This window comes from Mastacembelus armatus, chromosome 23, assembly GCF_900324485.2.
Source record: "Mastacembelus armatus chromosome 23, fMasArm1.2, whole genome shotgun sequence".
Classification (NCBI taxonomy): Eukaryota; Metazoa; Chordata; class Actinopteri; order Synbranchiformes; family Mastacembelidae; genus Mastacembelus; species Mastacembelus armatus.
The window spans coordinates 9,067,889-9,088,036 of NC_046655.1; the positions used below are offsets into that span (position 1 = coordinate 9,067,889).

Below are 20,148 nucleotides of genomic sequence, written 5' to 3' on the forward strand. Positions count from 1 at the left end.
TAACCTTCATTGTATTACAGTCGAGAGTCGGATGTCACTTGTCTCTGCATGACAATGAACCCTCCACCCCACCCCCAACACACACACACACACACACACACACACACACACACACACGCACACACCTTCAATATACATGTATAGTCAGGTCAAAGTCAGGTTGAGCCGGTGAGTAAATAAGATACAACATAATTATAATAATGCGTAACAAGACCAAAACTGGCCCGACCATCAACTCAGCAAAATAACCGCGAGAAAGAATTGAATTACCTCCCTTCTAGTTTTGCCACAAGAGTTGATGCACCTTGTGCTGTTTTGTGTTCCCGCCTCACATGCTTTAGGAAATTACTGTGACAACAGCGCCCCCATCTGGTCAAACACAGACGTTGATTTCTGCCATAAAAAGCCCCTGCTTTTCATTGTCACTATGAGGATCCACAGACATTTTCTGGCTCTACACCCAAGCTGCTACTTTTATGTATTTGTTTTTACTGAACTATCCAAACCCAAACTTAAGACTTTTATGGCTAAATCATCATTAAATGAAAGAATTAAATGTCCTGTGCATCCTTTTAACCATTTATGAAACTTGTGGATCTCCCTCCAGGATTTAAAATAAAGTTCTGTGAGTTTGAGCAAAGTCTGGCTGACTGTACCAAACGGTTTGCCCGGGGGGACACTGCGGTGTTGTTGTGCTGTTGTACAGCAGCAGGATTGTCATGGTCCACAGATCACTTTAAAAGGACTATTAAAATGACATACTGCTCTGTTTTTTTCTGTTTCTCCACAGTGAAAGTCTACTATAGTTGACTATTTCTATATAAATAAAGTGGCTCTTCATTAGACAAAAATAATGAACGTCTGCATCACAAGCAGACTCAGTCAGCCTTAATTATTTGTTGGCAGACACCAGAATCAGTGGGCTGGTTTTGGCCCTGCAAATCAACATTAAACCTTGAGCAATACTGTTGAACCCACACACCTCAGGTTTCATTTCAGCTCATCATGTGGAATGTCTTTGTATCCTTGTAGCTTCCATCACACTGGTACATGAATATGATTAACCTCCATCATCAGTGTCTTGTATTTTTCCAGCTGAAATATGCAGCATAATAAAAGGCTGAGACACAGCAGTGACTCAGGACAATTACAGACCAATCAGCAGCTGCCCTGTTTTCAAATGTTCAGTCTGTAACTGATGATAGCGCCCTCTGCTGCTGTCCTTATCCCACACTATAATACCACAATGTGCTTTGATAGGTGTCAACAGAGACTGCAGACTGTGTGGTATTTTCATGTAAATGCACCTCATGAGCTTATGAAAGGTGGAGGTTAGAGTGGAGTTCACATGTATTCTTAGGCATTAAAAACTCTTCTTCACATTGTTGGCATGGATTTTGTATCTTATATTCATCTAAGAACAGACTTTAATAAAAACGGTTTGTCCTCCTGAGATCTTTGCTGATTAATTGTTTTATTATTTGGGGATTCCCAGGAACAGGCCAACAGCTCATTGTGGGACATGACCGAGACCTTCAAAAATGCTGAACTGAAGCAGCCGTACACACCTTCAGTGGGGTTTACTGTTAACTTGTGATGTGTCTGGTGAAACACAAGGAGGAGCAGTTCAGCCACTGTGCACACTGCAGCCAAAGGAAAGGCTGGTAAAATGAAGTCAGGGAGGGGTAAGGGCACGGAGGCAAAACTTAGACTGAGTGAGATAAAGAAAGAATGAGGTAGGAGGGTAAACAGAGAGAAGGTGAAAGAGAGGAGTGTCCAAGTAATGGATATACAGAGAGAGAGAGAGGGTGGGGGGGGTGGAGGAAGGGAGAGAGAGCACTTGTCCCTAGAGGATATGAGCAATAGCCATGCAACAGGGAGCAATGCCTCCGAAAGTCTGCAGCTCCTCTCTGGCTTAACAGCAGCCTCACTTTTTATTGCCCTCAGTGCCAGACTACAGCGAGAGAGAACCAGCCAGCTCGCCCCTGCAGGGAAACCAGCTGCAGCTGGCTGATGAAGTCTGAGCTGACTCCCTGAAAGGTGCTGATGCCAAAATGCTAAATATCAATTTTTACTAATGACTGTGACTAGAAAATTGATCTCTCGCTACTTAAAACTAATGCTCTGAGCGTATGCAAGGAGTCGGGTGTGTCCCTTAAGTGGCCGCACCAGGCTCAACCTCAGCATCCTCCCTAGAAGAGACAGTCTGTGCTTTCAGTGCATTCAGCCAGTTTTCAGCATCTGCAGCTCTACATGGAAAGTTCCTAGTTTGAGCTTTAAACAGGGGCAGAGGAAGTATTCAGATCTTTTACTATTGTAAAGTAGCAATACTGTAATATAAAACTGTAGGGGTTCAGGTATAAATAGAATATGCAATACAGAAGAGACATGAGAGTATATGGAAACTTTGTGCAGACACATTTAGGAGCCAAAGAGCCGAATACTACAAATGCGACCACAGCAAACCCATGGGATGGTTAAACTACCTGCTCTGTTTACCACAGATAAGCCTCTCTCTCTGTCTCTTTTTCATCACGACTGTTCCTCATCCAAAACCAAGCATATGAACGCACACATATGCAATCGTACACACATCTGCAGCAACAAACTGCCAAATTTAGCTGGCTGTGTGAAAGTTTCCTGCTTATCTTGTCCTTTCTGACACGCACAAATACACACTCCCAAGGAATATGCACTGGGACTTGGAAGCAGCTGACACAGGCGTCGGAGCGGCCCTGGGCTTCATATCTGTCTCTGTTTTTTCATTTCACATGTATGGTTGCATGTACAATGGCCTGTGGAAACCCATCTTCTCTAACACTGGTTTTCACCCTTCATCACTCCTTCCCTTCCTCTCTCTCTTCTCCCTCCCGTCCTTCCACATTTTCCTGTCCCACTTTCTCTCTTTGTCTCCTTTCTTCGTCATGCTTGCTCTCCCCTCTCCTCCTTCCCTGATCCATCCCTCTTTTCCTGACTCCGTCCATCTCCTCCCTCCCTCTATCCATCCTTCTGTCAGCTGGCAGAAGATGAGTCATGCCTCTAGCTGGGAGGCTAACACTCTCTCTCCCTCTCTCTCTAAATATATCTCCTCTATACTTCTCCTCCCCAGTCTTTCTGCATCTCTTTCTCCCTCCTTCTCACACTTCTCGCTGCTCTGTACCACCATCTGTTTTTCTACAGCACTCTGCTTTGTTCTGTCGCTCCACTGTTTCTTCGTTCCTCTCGCACGCCTTTCTGTTTCTCTCTGTCAGTCTGAAAGTCAGATTCATCAGCCATTTATGATTCTATCCATCCCCTCTCTCTATTTCTCTACATCTCCTTCCCTCTCTCCAACTGTGCACCCAGACACCCATAAAAAGCTGTTTTCATGCTCCCCTGTTCCTCAGTTGTAATGACATGAACACATTCTCTCCTTTTTATTCTCCACAGCTATTATATGTACAGTAACTTGTAATATCTTTGTATGTCTGGTGTCCTCTTGCACTATTTCTCCATGTGTACAATTTTTACTGGATTTGAACAAAGTCATATACTGTATCTTTGTTCTCCAGGCCTTGTCTGTGTGATTCTGATGAAGGCATCACATCCAGGAAGAAGAAATCCTTATCTGTTCAGAAAAATGTTAGTTTGACCATTTGCACTTCCATGACAAATCCATGTGGTGGAAAACAAACTACTACTATTGGATGATGGTTGTAGTGAGCAACTTAATGAAACTGCATTTTATTTTTAGCTAATTGCAGAAGGTTATACAATGTGATGAAATTCAGATGTACATACCAAGTTGCATATGCGGCATCAGCCTTTAGTTCTTGAAAAGCCTAAAAATTAGTCAATAAAAAATGTAAGAGCATTTTGCTGAAGTGCTAAAAGGTAATTTGCTGCAATTGTGCTTCCTTACAGAGTTGGTTGGAGCCATCTCATCTCACTGAAAAATCTAGTGGGAGCCTACACTCATAAATGAGCCCAAACTAGCCCTGTTTGGCACATAAATGAAAATGGCACAACAGAGAAAGCTCTGACTGGCCTTGTTTGGCACTGGACTGGAACTCTGGGAGAGGCTGAATCCCTCATCAGGTAGCCCAGGGAGAGATCATTGAGGCTGGGCCAGATCCCCTGATTTCCCCCTGGTTCCCTGGAGCTCCACTGGTCAAACTACACTGGTCTCTTGATCCCTTCCCTGGAGGAATAATCAAACACAAACACTTGCATGCATACACAGAGGCATGAGTGTACTCACACGGAGACAAACACACAAACAATCTGATACACACATACCGATACACATGCACATTTTTTTTCTCTGCCTCACTCACTATACACACAATCGCATACACACATGCTTCTAGTAAACAAATAAACTTCTTGACCTTTGGCATATATAAAACTGACTCTGTGACAGAGAGGCACTTAACAATCACACACACATACACACACACACACACACGCACACACACACAGAGCTATCTTTGTGAGGACACTCATGGGACATACTGTATTCCCAAGCGCATTACCCTAACCTTACCCATCACAAAGTGAAGTCTAACCCAACCCTTACTGTAACCCTAACCTGATTCTAACATTAACCCTGAAAACCAAGTCTTAACCCTCAAACAGCATTTTAACATGTCTACTCTCTTTCTTTCTCTCTCTCTCTCTCTCTCTCTCTCTCTCTCTCACACACACACACACACACACACACACACTGATCCTACAATATGGATCAGAGCAACTATCTCATGTTCATTGGGGGATGAAGTGGTGCAAGTCTCGGCTGGTCTGGCCTAATTTAGTGCTCATCTCTGAATTGGTTCATCTAGCCTATAAATCCCAGGAAAGTCTTGCACTGTGTCAGGTCACAAAACACACACACACACTAGTGCACACAAACCTTTGTAGGCACGTGGGTTTTTTTTGTCTCGCTGTTTTCCTGACGTCTGGGGATTTTGTTGCACAGTTCACGAATGTTCACTTGTGGAGGAGATGAAACTACTTCACATACCAGGTAGTTGATGCTTCACGTTAGACTATAAGAGAAGGGATATCTAACAGACAGGCAAGTTTTATTTCCTATTTTGATTTAGAGTACTTTCTTTGCCAAGCAAATTTTATCTGGATAGAAATTTTGAACGGATTTGGTTCTAAGCTGCTGCCTTGCACTTTGATAAGCACTTTGGAAACAGTTGTTTGTCTTTCTTGTACTTGGTCTCAAACTTGCCTTGAACACAATTTGGTGGCCCTTCACTACAGTTCTTGAAATGGTACATTTCCAGGACTGAAAATTAGTTGCTTCCTCACACAAACACAGACAGAGAGAGTTAAAACCAGCCAGATAAACACACACACACCACCACACACACAGCAACCTGCAGTCTATTCATGCCAACAGATGACAGAGGGCATTGAGAAAATGCCAAAATGCTGACTACTGAGGGAGAGCGAGCACACGGCTGAAAATCTCCTATGTCAGACTGCAGACCTGGCAGAAAAGAAAGCATTGTTGAGGACACACACACACACACCTAGGCAGCCTGTGTGGTGCAAAAGCTGGAGCAAGGCGGCAGTGCGTAACACACACGCACACATGGACACACACACACCCACGCAACTTGTGAGGCACTGTGGCGAGACGAGAGCACAGATGAGCTGTCAGAAAGAGGGAAGAGAAAGTGAACAAAAAGGTGGAAAGAGGGAGAAACAGAGGCAGAGATAGATGGAGAGGGATTAAAGAGCGAGAGAGATGCACAGAAAAAGGGAGGCTTGAGTCTCCTGCTAGTGACCTCTGTATGAATCTCCTCTCCTGCGTCTCCCTTTTTACTACCATTCTATATGTTTTTTACTCACTCAACTTTTTCTTTTGCGCCTCTCATCTGTCTTTTATGTCTGTCATTGAGATCATATTTATATTTATCCTGACTGCCAGTCCCACCACTCTCTAGCTGGTGAAAGTTTTAGAAATAAGGACGATGAATTAGAAAAAATGGACAGGAGAGAGGGAATGAGAGACTAAGAAAGTACCAGGCACCCAAAAGGCACGGCAAAAGTGCCAGGACAAAAGTTATTGTGAAATAGGTGGGGCTGTGGCCTGTTTGTGTTTCTATCAAAATGAATTCATATATTCCATGTTGGCACCAACCATCTAACCATCTTCCTCCAGATGTTCACTAAAGAACCACATCTGTATTATTGTCATTCAACAACGTAGCGTCTCCTACTAAACACAATGGACAGCTTTTTAGTTAAACTGTGAATGAATCCAGCTGCAGCATCATTCACTGCTATGCAGAGCAACACCTGTAACCATGGTAACTGTACACAACAAAGATGGCGACAGCTGTAACCTTAAAATGCATACATATTAAAAAATGCAGTGAAAATATCTTGAATTTTATTGACTACAAGGACAAAATGACATTTCAATTAGAGTCTATATACATTTACATACTGAAGCTACAATTAGATAAAATTAGAATTTTGATATCAGATACCAAAATTAACTCTAGTGGGGACAAGAAATTGCAATTCTCACGAAACTGTTCCTACCAAAGTGTTGCATATACTTACATTGCTTCTATAAGCAAATCCATATATTCTATGGTGGCAACTCTATTTAAATTTGACTTACATATGAAAAGTTGCTTTAACATACAACCATGGTCCCCAGCTGGAATCAAACCGAGGACAGAACTAGGGAGTAATAGGCCCTAAAACACAAGTGAATCAGATAAGACCAAGCATAGGAGCATGGACTGCAGGTATATATAAGTTAAAGTCTAAGTTTATTGCTTTTTAAAGTGAGCGGTACAATGAAAGATTAAAATACAGAACACACTATAATCAAATATATAGCACACAGTTACCCTACACAAAGCCTCTGTTTTAATACTGTACAGGTGAAGCCCCGGTTAAGCAAGGAAACACCTGAAGGAACATAAAAGATTCATCATGTACAGTGCACACTGAGAGGCCACGTGCATGTGCACACACACAAACACAGGTTTAGTGTATCTCTTGGCATTGTTACCACCTGCTTTTGCTTTCATATGTTGGTGTGCACATAGACACTTGATAGATGTTTTGTGTGTATATGAAAAAGAGAATCTACAGAGTCATGGTAATATTCATTCAGGACGGTGTCGCCTTTCAGGGTGATGTGTTGACACACGCCCATGTAACCTTGGCAACCAGCAATCGCTGCGGGTGCAGATGAAGCATGTTGTCGAGTCAAGCAATTATCCAGTTAGAACCCTCCCATGAATCATCTCACAAACACACATGCATAAAAACAGACACACACACACACACACACACGCACACGCACACACACACACACACGCACGCACACACACACACACACACACACACACACACACACACACACACACACACACACACACACACACATATCAGCATGTGATGGGTCACATGACCAGTGGAATATTAGGAGGTTCTAGAACAAACACACACACATTTGTTTTCATTCTTCAGGGGGACTTTACCTTGACTTACATTAATTAACCTAACAGTAACCATAACAACTACTTGATTAACTTTAGCCCTTACCCTACCTTAACCTAATCCTAACCTTAAATAACTTTACACCAAGTCATCACCATAAAATTCAATGACACACACACACACACACACACTTGTACTTCTATTTTTGTGAGGACATTTATTGACATAATGCATTCCCTAGACCCCTACCCTAACCTCGACCATCAAACTAAATACATAACCCCAAAATTGACCCTAACCTGAACCTAAACTCAATTCTAATTCTAACTTAACTTAAAAAATCATAACCCTCATACAACCCTTTGGATGAGTGTCAGAAAGTGAAGACCTGCCAAATGTCCTCCCATGGTATAAAACTAGTCCACACAATGTCAGCCAAGTAAGTGAACGTGAAAGTGACTTTTGTGGCCAAGTATGGTGACCCATACTCAGAATTTGTGCTCTGCATTTAACCCATCCAAAAGTGCACACACACCCAGAGCAGTGGGCAGCTATTGCTGTGGCACCCAGGGAGCAGTTGGGGGTCCAGTGCCTTGCTCAAGGGTCTCACCTCAGTAGTGGTATTGAAGGTGGACAACTTTCAGGGTTACAAGTCCAACTCCCTATCCATTAGGCCACAACTGCCTAACCTGCCACGACTGCCAGAATGCCTAAAGTGCACACAGACCAGTCACAAATCAGACTTTTGCTCTTTCCTTTCTTCTCCTTCTTCCTCTTCGTTTTGCCCTTTTAGCCTAGTTTTCTAACCTCCATTTTAATATTCAGAGAACAGCATGTGGCTCTCTCTTCGTCCCTACTGATACATCCTCTAAAAATACTCTTCCTTCGTTTTCCTCTGACCCGTTCCTTATATTTGCCCCTCTCCCTTTCCCTCATCCATCCATCCCTCTGCTTCTCCTCTCTCACTCAGTGTGAGTGCTAGCTCGGGCCCAGCGGGTTTTCTAAGAGGTATGACACACCATATCAGCTCACACACGTTTGGACGTCTATGTTTGTGAGGACACTCATTGATACAATGCATTATCAAGCCCCTAACCCTCACTCTAACCTAAGCATAATTATAGCCAGCACCATAAAACCAAACTCTAACCCTCAGACAGTTCTTTTGAAGGTGAAAGTGAAGTGAAAGTCAGCTGAAATGTCCTTACGTTCCAAAAATGTGCTGTGTGCAACTCACACCGGTCCTCACAAAGATAGTCATGCAAGTATGTGCACACACACACAGCTGGGATATGAGGCAGACAGAGGGAGACAGAAAAACAGAAAAAATGCATGCTGAGCAAGTACACACACACACTCACAGGCAGGTCATGCAGAGAGAGACTCAGCTACTGCTGCTGAAGAGAAAGCCTGTGGCATATATAGACCCACCTCCCCTTCTCTTTTCTGTTCATTTATTTCGCCTGTAACTTGTCATTCTTTCATTTTTACCTGTCTTGCATGTAATTGTCAGCAAAGTGAAGGCCTGGTGACACACAAACAGACACTTCTGGTATTAAAAAGTTTGCTAAAAATCTCCTCCACAACACAGGCTACCTGGCAGCTTTAAAGCTACACTGGCAGAATTTTATTTTCCGTTTTGAACCCAACAAATATAAATTTGTCAAGACAACCGCTCCAAGGCCAAATAGCACTGTGTAGTGCGGTTTAAGAGAACATTTGGGTGAGGCAAATCATATTATGGTTTATGACCAAGCTAGTTTTTTGTGTGCACCACCAGTAAATCTCAGGAGGTTTGTCCAGCGAACTGACCAGCAGCAGCCACAATTTATCCACATTTAGCTGTGAGCTGGTGTTAATCTCCCAGTCTGTTTATAACTCAAGGTGTTTGCACTATCGTTATAAAGCTTGGTATTCATGTCAGGATCTGTATTTTGAAAATGCATGAGACACTCTGTGCCTCAGAACCAAGGACGTAGGTGTTGGCAGCCACAGGGGACAGTGCAGTTAACTGCCTTGTTTTTGCCCTTGATGAATTTACAGGATATAAGTTAAAAGCAGGGAAGGACATTAAAAATAGTCGCCAGGCAATTTTCATTGATTTTGGATACTTTTCAATCTTAAAGTTCATACTTACAGCTAAAAACTGTGTGTTGTTTACAGCTATAGCTTTCCTTAATCTGGTATGTGGGGAGTTGGTGAGAACTTTATGCAGTAAGAGAATGTGAGAACTATGCTTAAATGTTTTCAATACTGTGTGAACAAGTACAGATGAGACTTCACCGATGCTAAAATTAATTGTATTGAGGTGTTTTGGGCATACGAAAGAGTCTGAAAGAGTAAAGATAGAGTAAAGAGAAATAAAAACATGAAAACACACGCTGTTCACTACTTACTAATCTTTCTGTAAAGAAAACCATATAATTATTTTGCATTCTAGCTTTTTCCAATAAAGTCTTGTGATTATGACAAGGCTTGTGATGACTCCATCCATCCATCATCTATACCCGCTTATTCCTAACTAGGGTCACAGGGACCTGCTGGAGCCCATCCCAGGTCTCTTTGGGTGAAAGTCAGGGGTACACCTTGGACAGGTCACCAGTCCATGAGGGCCACATAGAGACAAACAACCTCACACACTCACACTCACTCCTATGGGCAATTTAGAGTCACCAATCAACCTGACATACATGTTTTTGGACTGTAGGAGGAATCTGGAGTACCTGGAGAAAACTCACACAAGCACAGGGAGAACATGCAAACTCCACACAGAAAGGCCCCTGCTGGGTTATGAACCCAGGACCTTCTTGCTGCGAGGCAACAGTGCTAACCATTAATCCACCGTGCTGCCCTTGTGATGACTCCAGCTAGAGAGAAATATTTGATGTATGCCTTTGGGACCGCTCCTGATTACATAAGAATACCTTCTGGTGTTCTGTTAAGTATGAACATGCACATAGTTAAAATGTAGACTATTTGTTTTTTTCTGATAAGTATTCATTATGTCTATCTTTTCCTTGCAAATCTGTACAGGTTCACAGTATTTTGTCCTTTGACAACAATTCAAACTCATCATTCATGGCAACAATGTGTTGACTTCTGTGGCCCATCCACAAGTTTGAATTGAGAAAGAGAGATATGGGGTTAAGGATGGAGAGTATTTTGAACAGTATTTTGAATTACATAGAGTAGCCAAAATGGGAATTTTATTCTAAGAAGACTTGAACTTTAAAATGCAATTTTGCATGGAAGAATATATTTCTTACAATGCTGACACCTTAGGAATGGATAGGAATAATTACAGCAAGCATCCACACCTACTTAACGTGAAGGAGAATATAGAGGATGAGAGGGAGAAGTGGAAGCGAGGAAAGTTGCTGTCAGTTGTGCACGGCTGCACTTCACACAAAAGTCTTTCCTCTGTTATCCTCAGCTGATCACTTTTACCTCTCTCCTCCTTTTCCTCTGTTTCTCTCTGCCTCTGTTTCTCATCAGCTCTTCTTCTCCTTTGCTTTCTCAACCACTCCGCCACACTCCACTGGCTTCAGCAAACGGCTCCCCTATCATATTATCTCTCTCTCTCTCACACACACACTCACATGCACACATAAGCCTAGAAACAGTGATATATGCAAGCATATAAAAATATACTGTTTACATGCAAGTACCACATATGCACTGACATAACATCCTCCTGTCTATACATATGTGTACATATGTCTGACACAAGCACACACATACCAATAAAGAGCTAAGGCCCACATTTGACACACACATGCAGGGCAAAGGCTACCCTGGGGAAGAGAGGCCCATTGCAGGGCATGAAAAGTTTCAAATTGGCTAAGAGTAAGAAAAGATACACCTTTCTTTTTTCTACCTCATCATTGCATTTGATCATTTTCATGCTTTGATGCATAAAATAAACTAAACTAATCCTCTCAGTAACATCAGCTGAGTCTAAAATTTGCTTGTGATTCAAGTAATAAAACATAAACAATGCCAGATGTGAGACAACAGCTTCAAAGTGATTATTCTGGTTCTTTATGAGAGACACATGAGAGAAACGAAGCTTATGAGTCCTTTCTTTAAACACTTCACAGATTATTTGATCGCCCCGGATCATTTAAGGACACTCCACCCACTTCATAAAAATATAGATACTCTATTTATATATATTTATGAACAGTGTTAACACCACAGATGTAACACTAAAATATATTAAAACTTTCAGATTAAAGTGGGAAATGATTGTTAAAGTGAGAAATGTAGGGGCATGAACTCACTTGAACTGTGATGGTTTGTGGTTCTTCTAACACTGTGCGAAGTAACAAGCCAATAAAACATGTGAAAATGAAATTAAAGAAGTCTTTATGTATTTGTTGTACATTGTTTCCAACATTATTAAGAGCATTATCATCTCAGTATTTCACAGATGTAATGCTGATTTATGGTCTCTGGAAATGTAAACGTGTTTTCTGGTTTTGCAATGAAGTCTGCGAAAGAGTAGAAAAGACAGAGAGAGGCAGTTTACAGGAGGTAAAGGACACTGTACTCTGGTCTGTGGCCGTTCTGGAGACGCTCCAGTAGTATTTCCACAACAACAAGAACAAAAAAAAATCTTAATAAGAAAGACTAAATGTTTATGCCAAGTAAGCGGACTGGAAAGGGCTTCTCCATTTGACTTTCCCGTGTTTCTTGTGTGGTCCGCTCAAAGGGTTAAAGCCCAAAGTGAACTGAATTGTAAGAAGTTGGTTTCCAAGGGAAACTGTTCGCACCGTTCCAGCTGAGGCGGGACATACCAACTGCCTGACACGGAGGTGGCATGAGTGAGTCTCTCAAATTAATTTCAATTCGCACCACATCGCTTATTAAATATTAACATACGTCCACCATCGCCCTGACATTTGAGTACAGTTGTATCAGTAACGTTGCTTTTGGATATGTTCTCAAGTTATGACATTAATACTATGACTTGCCTCCACCCCTCTCGTGTAGACAGAGTGTTGGGGTCCCTGCCAAGTCGGTTTGAAAAGAGCAGACAAAGGCTTTGAGCCCAGGACGCTCCTCTCTCTCTCTCAATCTGCCTACAGAGCTAACCCAGCTCTGTCTTTTCTGCTTTTGTATCATAGAAATGTTTATCATGGGCGGCGCTAAGAGTGTTAGTTTTATTTTTACTTTCTTATACTGAAATGTACGACCGTCTGGATCCCCGCTCGGCCGAGAGAGGAAGGCTTTCTGTGGGTATAATACAAGGAAGCGTCGTCTGAGAGAGGGAGCGAGAGGGGGACGGATTGACGCTTTTTCCTCCTCCTCCTTTCTTTCGCCCCCCTCTCCTCCTTTTTTTGGCGGAGAGAGGGGTTGAGGCACGAATAAACGCTTTTCTTGTTTTTTTTTTCTTTTTTAATGTATCTGAATCCTACTACGCAACCAGACCGGATCACGTGGGACTGGAGAGAGTTGGATCGATTTTGCACAGTTCAGTGTAAGAGAAAAGAGTGAAACCAACAACTCTTATTGCTTTCTTACTTCTGTGGATAACTGGGACAGTTTTGAATAATTGCAAGAGAAGGGGAGTGTTTGAGTGGTTTCTTTTCTCAGCCTTGGAGGTGTGGAGTATTAATTTTTATATGCCTGGGTTTTGAAAAACAATGGAGACGCACATTTCGTGCCTCTTCCCGGAAATTTTGGCCATGATTTTTAGCTATCTGGATGTGAGGGACAAAGGCAGGGTAGCCCAAGTGTGTATCGCATGGAGGGACGCATCCTACCACAAGTCAGTGTGGAGGGGGGTAGAAGCCAAGCTGCACCTCCGCCGGGCCAATCCCTCCCTGTTCCCCAGCCTCCAGGCCAGGGGCATCCGGAGGGTCCAGATCCTCTCCCTGCGCCGCAGCCTGAGTTATGTGATCCAGGGAATGCCTAATATCGAGTCCCTCAACCTGTCCGGCTGCTACAACCTCACGGATAACGGGCTGGGCCATGCATTTGTGCAGGAGATCCCATCACTGAGGGTTTTGAACCTGAGTCTGTGCAAGCAGATCACAGACTCCAGTCTTGGCAGGATAGCCCAGTATTTGAAGAACCTGGAGGTATTGGAGCTTGGTGGCTGCAGCAACATCACTAACACTGGGCTCCTGTTGATAGCTTGGGGTCTCCATAGACTCAAAAGTCTCAATCTGAGGTCCTGCAGGCATGTGTCGGACGTGGGGATTGGACATTTGGCTGGCATGACCCGCAGCGCAGCAGAGGGCTGCTTGAACCTGGAGTACCTGACTCTCCAGGACTGTCAGAAACTGACGGACCTGTCACTCAAACACATTTCCAAGGGGCTGACCAAGCTCCGGGTCCTGAACCTGAGCTTCTGTGGGGGGATATCAGATGCAGGGATGATCCACCTGTCTCACATGGCCTCACTGTGGAGCCTCAACCTACGCTCCTGTGACAACATCAGTGACACAGGGACCATGCACCTCGCCATGGGCACCCTAAGGCTCTCCGGGCTAGATGTTTCTTTCTGTGACAAGATAGGAGACCAGACCCTGGCATACATTGCCCAGGGGCTGTACCAGCTTAAGTCCCTGTCTCTGTGCTCATGTCACATCTCTGACGACGGAATAAACCGGATGGTGAGGCAGATGCACGAGCTGAGGACCCTGAACATTGGACAGTGTGTGCGCATCACGGACAAAGGGCTGGAGCTTATAGCTGACCACCTAACCCAGCTGACGGGCATCGACCTGTATGGATGTACCAAGATCACCAAGAGGGGACTGGAGAGGATCACACAGCTCCCCTGCCTTAAAGTGTTAAACCTGGGACTGTGGCAGATGACAGAGAGTGAGAAAGTGAGGTGATTGGAAATGGTTTTGTTTTCTTTTTGTGTTCTTTTTTTTTTTTTTTGGATGGGGACAGAGGGGGCCATGAGGAGCAGGAGGAAGAGAATAGATGTTTGGGGAAATTTGTTTTCTTATTTAAAAAAAATAGAGAGCCTTCCTTTTCCTTCTTGTGTGAGGTGTGTTTCTCCCATGAGGGCAGATTTTATGTTCAAATGTTTTATTTTTCTCTCTGTTGCAGGATTTAAATTAGTATTTGATATGACTTAATATTTCGCCTGGTAGGAAGCAATTAAAACTTACTTTTGTAATGCGCTCATCAAAGTCCCTGTTAGCAGTTCTTTTGATCTCATATTGAGTTTTTAATATCTCATGAATTCTCACACTAAACTGGAATAACTCCAATGCAAATCATCCTGTTTCCCACTTTTTTTTAAAACTCAAATGTCACTCCATCCTGTTACAGTAATGTGCTCCACTTACTGACACCTGCTTCTAGAAAATTCTTGAAGTGAAACTTGCCTCCATCCAAACTGGCAGATTCATTTTTTCCCCCCATTTAAATCAGAGAGGTTTTAAAAACTTAAGAGACTTTTATTTTGACAGTGAGTCTGGAGACTGGAGACGTTTAGGCTACTACTAATCTCCGCTACAGCCATCACGCCTAAAAAACATTTGGCTACCTCGTATGTGGTTGTTTTCAAAGGGTGTATACTGTTAGAAAAAAACAAGGAAAGCGAGAAGGAGAGACCGGGAGAAAATGTGCCTAAAGGGACCGTGTCTGCCCCCTCCCCCATGCCTCCATCCCCTCCCTCCCTCCCTCCATGAGCAGAGCTGGAGAAAGGAGACCAGGACACAATCTAACTACCTTTGTTAATTTACCCCAATAAAGAGCAACAATTTCCCAGAGAGAGAGAGCCTGAGAGAGAAAGGGAAAGCGAGTTGTGAAATCTAACCAGATTACGAGAATGACGCTTTATGCAAAAGACGCAAACCCGCCTGTGCGCAAGAGCTTTTTTTTATTTTATTGTTCCCTTCATTTTTTATAGATGAAGTCCAACTTTTATCGCCCTTTATAGAGACGCGAAGTGTTCAGGCTTCCACCAATATATAGCAGACAGGATGGTCAACTTACCCTTAGGAGAAATACTAACAGTCATGATATAAATAATATTATAGAGGAATGTTGTAGCTACCGATGCGCTGCGAGGTGATGCGTAAAAAGGCATGACCAGGCCTTTATTAAACATCTGTCAGTGAAAGTATGCTATAGGAATATTTTGGTATCTTTCTAAAGGGATGCTGGTGGAAATAAATGTCAGTGGATGTTGTTCAGAGCGTCGTACTTCAAATTGAAGTGATGTCTATAATCGTATGCCCTTTATTAATCGATGCGAATCAGGGTTTGCTTCATGGTTTTTATTTTCCCACGTTAAAGCCGACACAGGTCGCATTCATATTCATGTCGCTCTCTCCAGTACAGAGAGAGAGATAGATAGAGAGGAGGGTAAGGATAGAAATTTTTTTTTCCTCCTCTTTTTCTCCCTGAATAAAAATACCCCGAATCCATTTGGAGACATGCTTGGAATAAGGAGCGATCGATTATTTTTCTTTTCTCCCTCTCCTCCGTCTCGGGTTACAAGAATGCGTCTCTCTCTCTCTCTCTCTCTCTCTTTCTCTCCCCCACTGTCCTTCTCTCTCTCTCTTATTCGCACACACATACACACATGCACATGCGCGCGCACGGAGGCCTGTGTGTGCGCGCTTTAATGTAATGCAATGACCTGCTAGAAAATTAATATACGGATGTGCGTCCTGCTGAAAAAGCTGTGTGTGTTTGAAAATAAAAAGATGTACTGTATATTATGTGTTTGTAAAAAAAAAATTGCAGAATCCCAAAATTAAATTGTTTTATATTCTTACGGTTAAAACAATTAAAGATATTTATATAATGAACGAAACTGGCAGTGTGGAGTACTTTTGTGTAAGTGTAGTGCTTCATTGTTGTCACTGTGCTGTTTATTTTTTTTTGAACATTAATTTGAAAATATCAGTTTCCACAAGGTAATTTGACACTGTTGGTCCCCACAAGACAGTCCTCTCTGGTCTTGTCCTGCAATGATATTGTCCACATTGAGGAGTATTTAACAAAATAAGGGCTTTTATTTGAATGTAATGCTCCTAATAGCCGCCCACACATTTCTGAGTATTGTCCCTGATCAGTCCAGTCTTGCTTCTCAAAAGAAAGAAAAAAAAAAAGCTGCTTTATTATTTACGAGGAGATTCAAAATGGATGCTTGCCTTCTTGATTTGGCTGCACTGCCTGTGTAATTAATTCTCACCAAGGCGTTTATTATCGGAAGCTGTTCTACCCTGCTGACTTTTTTAATCATCAATGTGGGGTTTTTTTTATCCTCAAATGCAACAAAAAGGTGTTCAGCTCAACCGGGGGGGTGGGGGGGGGGAGTTGAGTTTCACATTTAAGTCTTGAGGATTCGAAGCACAAGGGGGGTTAGGGTTATATTTGGTGGATTTCATGGTTTAAATTGGAGGTTTGGGATATTAGCTTTGGTTATTTTTGCAGTGTTTTATTTCATGTGGCAGAGCTGCGCATGTGTGACTGCATGTGAGATCTAAAGTTAGTTAGAGCAGATTTCCATCTTTTTGCTTCCCATCAGGACGTGTCCTGTGTGTGAAGTGATACAGCACACACACACACACACACACACACACACAGGGTTGCCAGGCCAGTCAGTGGCTATTGTCTGTCTTTTTAGAAGTTAGGAAGGCAGATTTTGGTGGGGGATCTTTTTTTCATCTTTTCCTCTCTTTCTCCTCCTCTTGTTCAGTCACGCATACCAGATCCTAGACCAGGCAGGAGACCCCCCCATTTCCATCCTCTCCTTACTCCCCCCTATCACCACACACACTCACTTCTCTTTAGCATTCCACACCATCATTCAGAGCATTTAAGTATTCTCTCTCTCCTGACTCTCTGTCCATGGGGATTTGGGGATAAAGGCCAGCAGAGGGATTGTTGACCACAGGGAAAGAGACAGACAGAAAGAAAAAGAGAGAATGTCAGTGTTTGCTGTTTCTTAAGTTTGCTTTAGCTGGCCTTTGGTCTTGTGCAATAACACTGCAATGAGTGCACACTGAGATGTGAAAGATGTCTGTGACATTTTGTGTCGCTTTGTCCCAGAAACGTCTAAAAATAAGTGCATAAGCCACAGAAAGACTATGTATCTAAGACTGAACAGTTAAACTGTGAACTACTGTTACTTGTCTTTTGCCTCCATGAAACTATTATACATTGTTTGTCTCATAATGACAACTTACAGCTGAATACTGCAGCAATGCAACAAACAGAAACTAACTCAAAATGAAAGAGACGTGACATTGTAATAAATTGGAGGTTGAATACTGATGGATGAATAGAGAGGTGGGGTAGGCACAAAATAGCTGATAATTTCTTTATTATTTGACTTTCGGGTCTGCAGATCTTTCCTCAGAGGCGGCTTACTGTGACAAGGTCATATTGCATATTTCCACAGAAAGCACTGCAGGATGAAATGTAGACTGACAAAGATACAAACAGCCTGCATTCGAATGATAATGTGATACTTTATTAATCCCCACAGAGAAAATCTCTTTTTGTCTGCTGCCCTCCACAGGGAGGTCAGAGGTCAGGCTCAGCTCTGAACCCCACTGCTGGAGGTACTGAGGATTCTGTGTCTTGCTTAAGGACACATCAGCAGGGTGGAGGGTAGTCGTGGTTTTACATGAGGTCACCTTGCCTGCCTGCCTGTACTCTGTTGCTGGAGGTGGTGCATGCCACCTGTGAAGCACATGTGCACATTCTTCCAATTTCAAAAACCAAAAGTCTTTTTTTTTTTAATGAAACTATTCTGCCGTACAGTCTGTGAGAAGAATGCAAACGTGTCCATTATTGTATAAGTTGCAGTCTCAATTTGCATTTTGAATAGAAAGAGCTGGCTGTGGATTAGTTAACAGAGCATGATACATCACTCTGTTGTATACAGTGCAATTTAACTTTGCATTGCATATGAAGAACTGTGAAGTACTGAACCCAGGTCCTACTAATAGTTTCATTACACAAAAATATAATTTGCAAGAAAAATATCAGGTCACCAAAAGCTAATTTGGATTTGGCCAAACTCCCTGCCTTATAATAGCTGCTTTGAACTACTGAACATTTTTAATTGAACATTTTCATGGTTGTTCCTCTTACGAACAGTTCCACTTCACTTTTTAAATGTGTGTGCCCAGCAAAAACAAACCAAAAAAAAGCTCTCTCATTCATTCATTTGAAGGGGGGAAAGTCCAAGGAGGGGTGGGTGGGTAGGTAGTCTAAAATGACACATCTCCATGTGGCACGGACATCTAATAAGCATGTAAACACAAATCTGTTCTCCAACTACACCTCCCTGATTGTATTTGATTGCCTCACCAGTACATGAAACACCACTGCTGCGCCTCATATTGTCTACTCAGTTAAATGTGTGAATAGAGCCTAATTAACAAATTATAGCTCTAGTTTTATCAGTAGAAATCCTGTAGTAGCCTCTGACTTGTACCATAATGACTAACTGCATCTGGAAAAAAAAAAAAAATATATATATATATATCATTTTTTATTCTGTAGTTTTTGTACAGATTAAAAAACAAGATACAACATGTTAATTATTGAGCTATAGGTGCTGGTATGCAGACTTTTTACCTTTCAGCAGCGTCAGGCTGTTTACTCCTGCTTTTCATCTTTATGCCAAGCTAAGCTATCCATCTCCTAGTTCCAGCTTTTTATTGAATAGAGAGATACTTCATGAGAGTAATATTGATCTTCTTCTAGTACACCTACATATCCCAATGGCAGACCAACAAATTCAACAAAATCTTCTGACATGATTCATCCACATGACCTATGAAGAGAAATCTACAAGTAGAGGATAAGACTCAAGCTGCTGTTCAACTTCTCCCTCTTAACTCCCCTGTATGGATAAATACAACAACAGACTGAGCAAGGAAAATACTGCTGCCAGTTCTGGGAGTTCATTTTTCCTCTGTAACGCAAAGGTTTCACAGTGGCAGCCATACAAATATACGTGCAGTCACTGCACTGTAAGGCAGCTGGGATCAAAGCATGCACCAAATGGCTTTATGTTAAGAATAGGCTGTATCTTTCTGTCGGTGTGAGTTTCTCTTCAAACCCACACATCCAGCCTGTTTGCATGACTGACAGCCTCTAAACAAGTTAATTCAAAAGCTTACAGGCGCCCAAATTAGACGAAGGCCTACATTTCTGCCCCATATAGGTCGCTGACAAAACCTTTTCATACTATAAATGCTGCTTTTGCGTTTGAACTTTGGTGTGTGTCAGTGAGTGTGTGTGTGTGAGGCACACAAGTTGTAAAAGTTGAACTGTGACTTGTCACGTTGCGCTCTGAACCACATTTCCTGTCAGGCAGAGATGAACAGCAGCATGTGCGTGTGTGTGCATGTGTGTGTGCGTTTTTTTACTGCTATCATTAAAGGAATAGTTCACCACTAAAAGGGGAACTGGGGTTCTTCACAACAAAGCAGCAGGGGTATTAGCAGCAGAGTGTTACTGCCCTCCCCCACATCTCTCTGTCTTTGGCTGCAACTTCTTGTCTGCCACGTTGTCTGTCTGTCTTTCTGGCCTGTTGTTAGGCCTCTCTGTTGGTCAGCTTTCATCCTTGTTTTTTATTTTTTTCTCCTCAGCGTATTTCTTCCTCATTTTGAAGCTTTTTTTTCTTCTATTCCTTTAGGTCTCTTCATTTCCTCCTCCTTACTTCCGACTCATCTTTCCCTTTTTTCTACC

At 42.5% G+C, this 20,148-nt stretch overlaps 2 protein-coding genes across 3 annotated transcripts in view; one reads left to right on the forward strand and one right to left on the reverse strand.

The window, feature by feature from the left end:
- Positions 1–20,148, reverse strand: part of wnt5b (wingless-type MMTV integration site family, member 5b) — a 76,087-nt gene that overhangs the window by 14,297 nt on the left and 41,642 nt on the right. The window lies entirely within an intron of this gene.
- fbxl14b (F-box and leucine-rich repeat protein 14b) lies at positions 12,479–16,249 on the forward strand. The gene has a single exon (XM_026326674.2). The coding sequence runs from the start codon at positions 13,107–13,109 to the stop codon at positions 14,307–14,309; it is 1,203 nt and encodes a 400-aa protein (XP_026182459.1). The 5' UTR covers positions 12,479–13,106; the 3' UTR covers positions 14,310–16,249.

Bases quoted from the DNA above. Each gene is read 5' to 3' on its own strand.
- fbxl14b (XM_026326674.2), top strand. From the start codon at position 13,107: ATGGAGACGCACATTTCGTGCCTCTTCCCGGAAATTTTGGCCATGATT.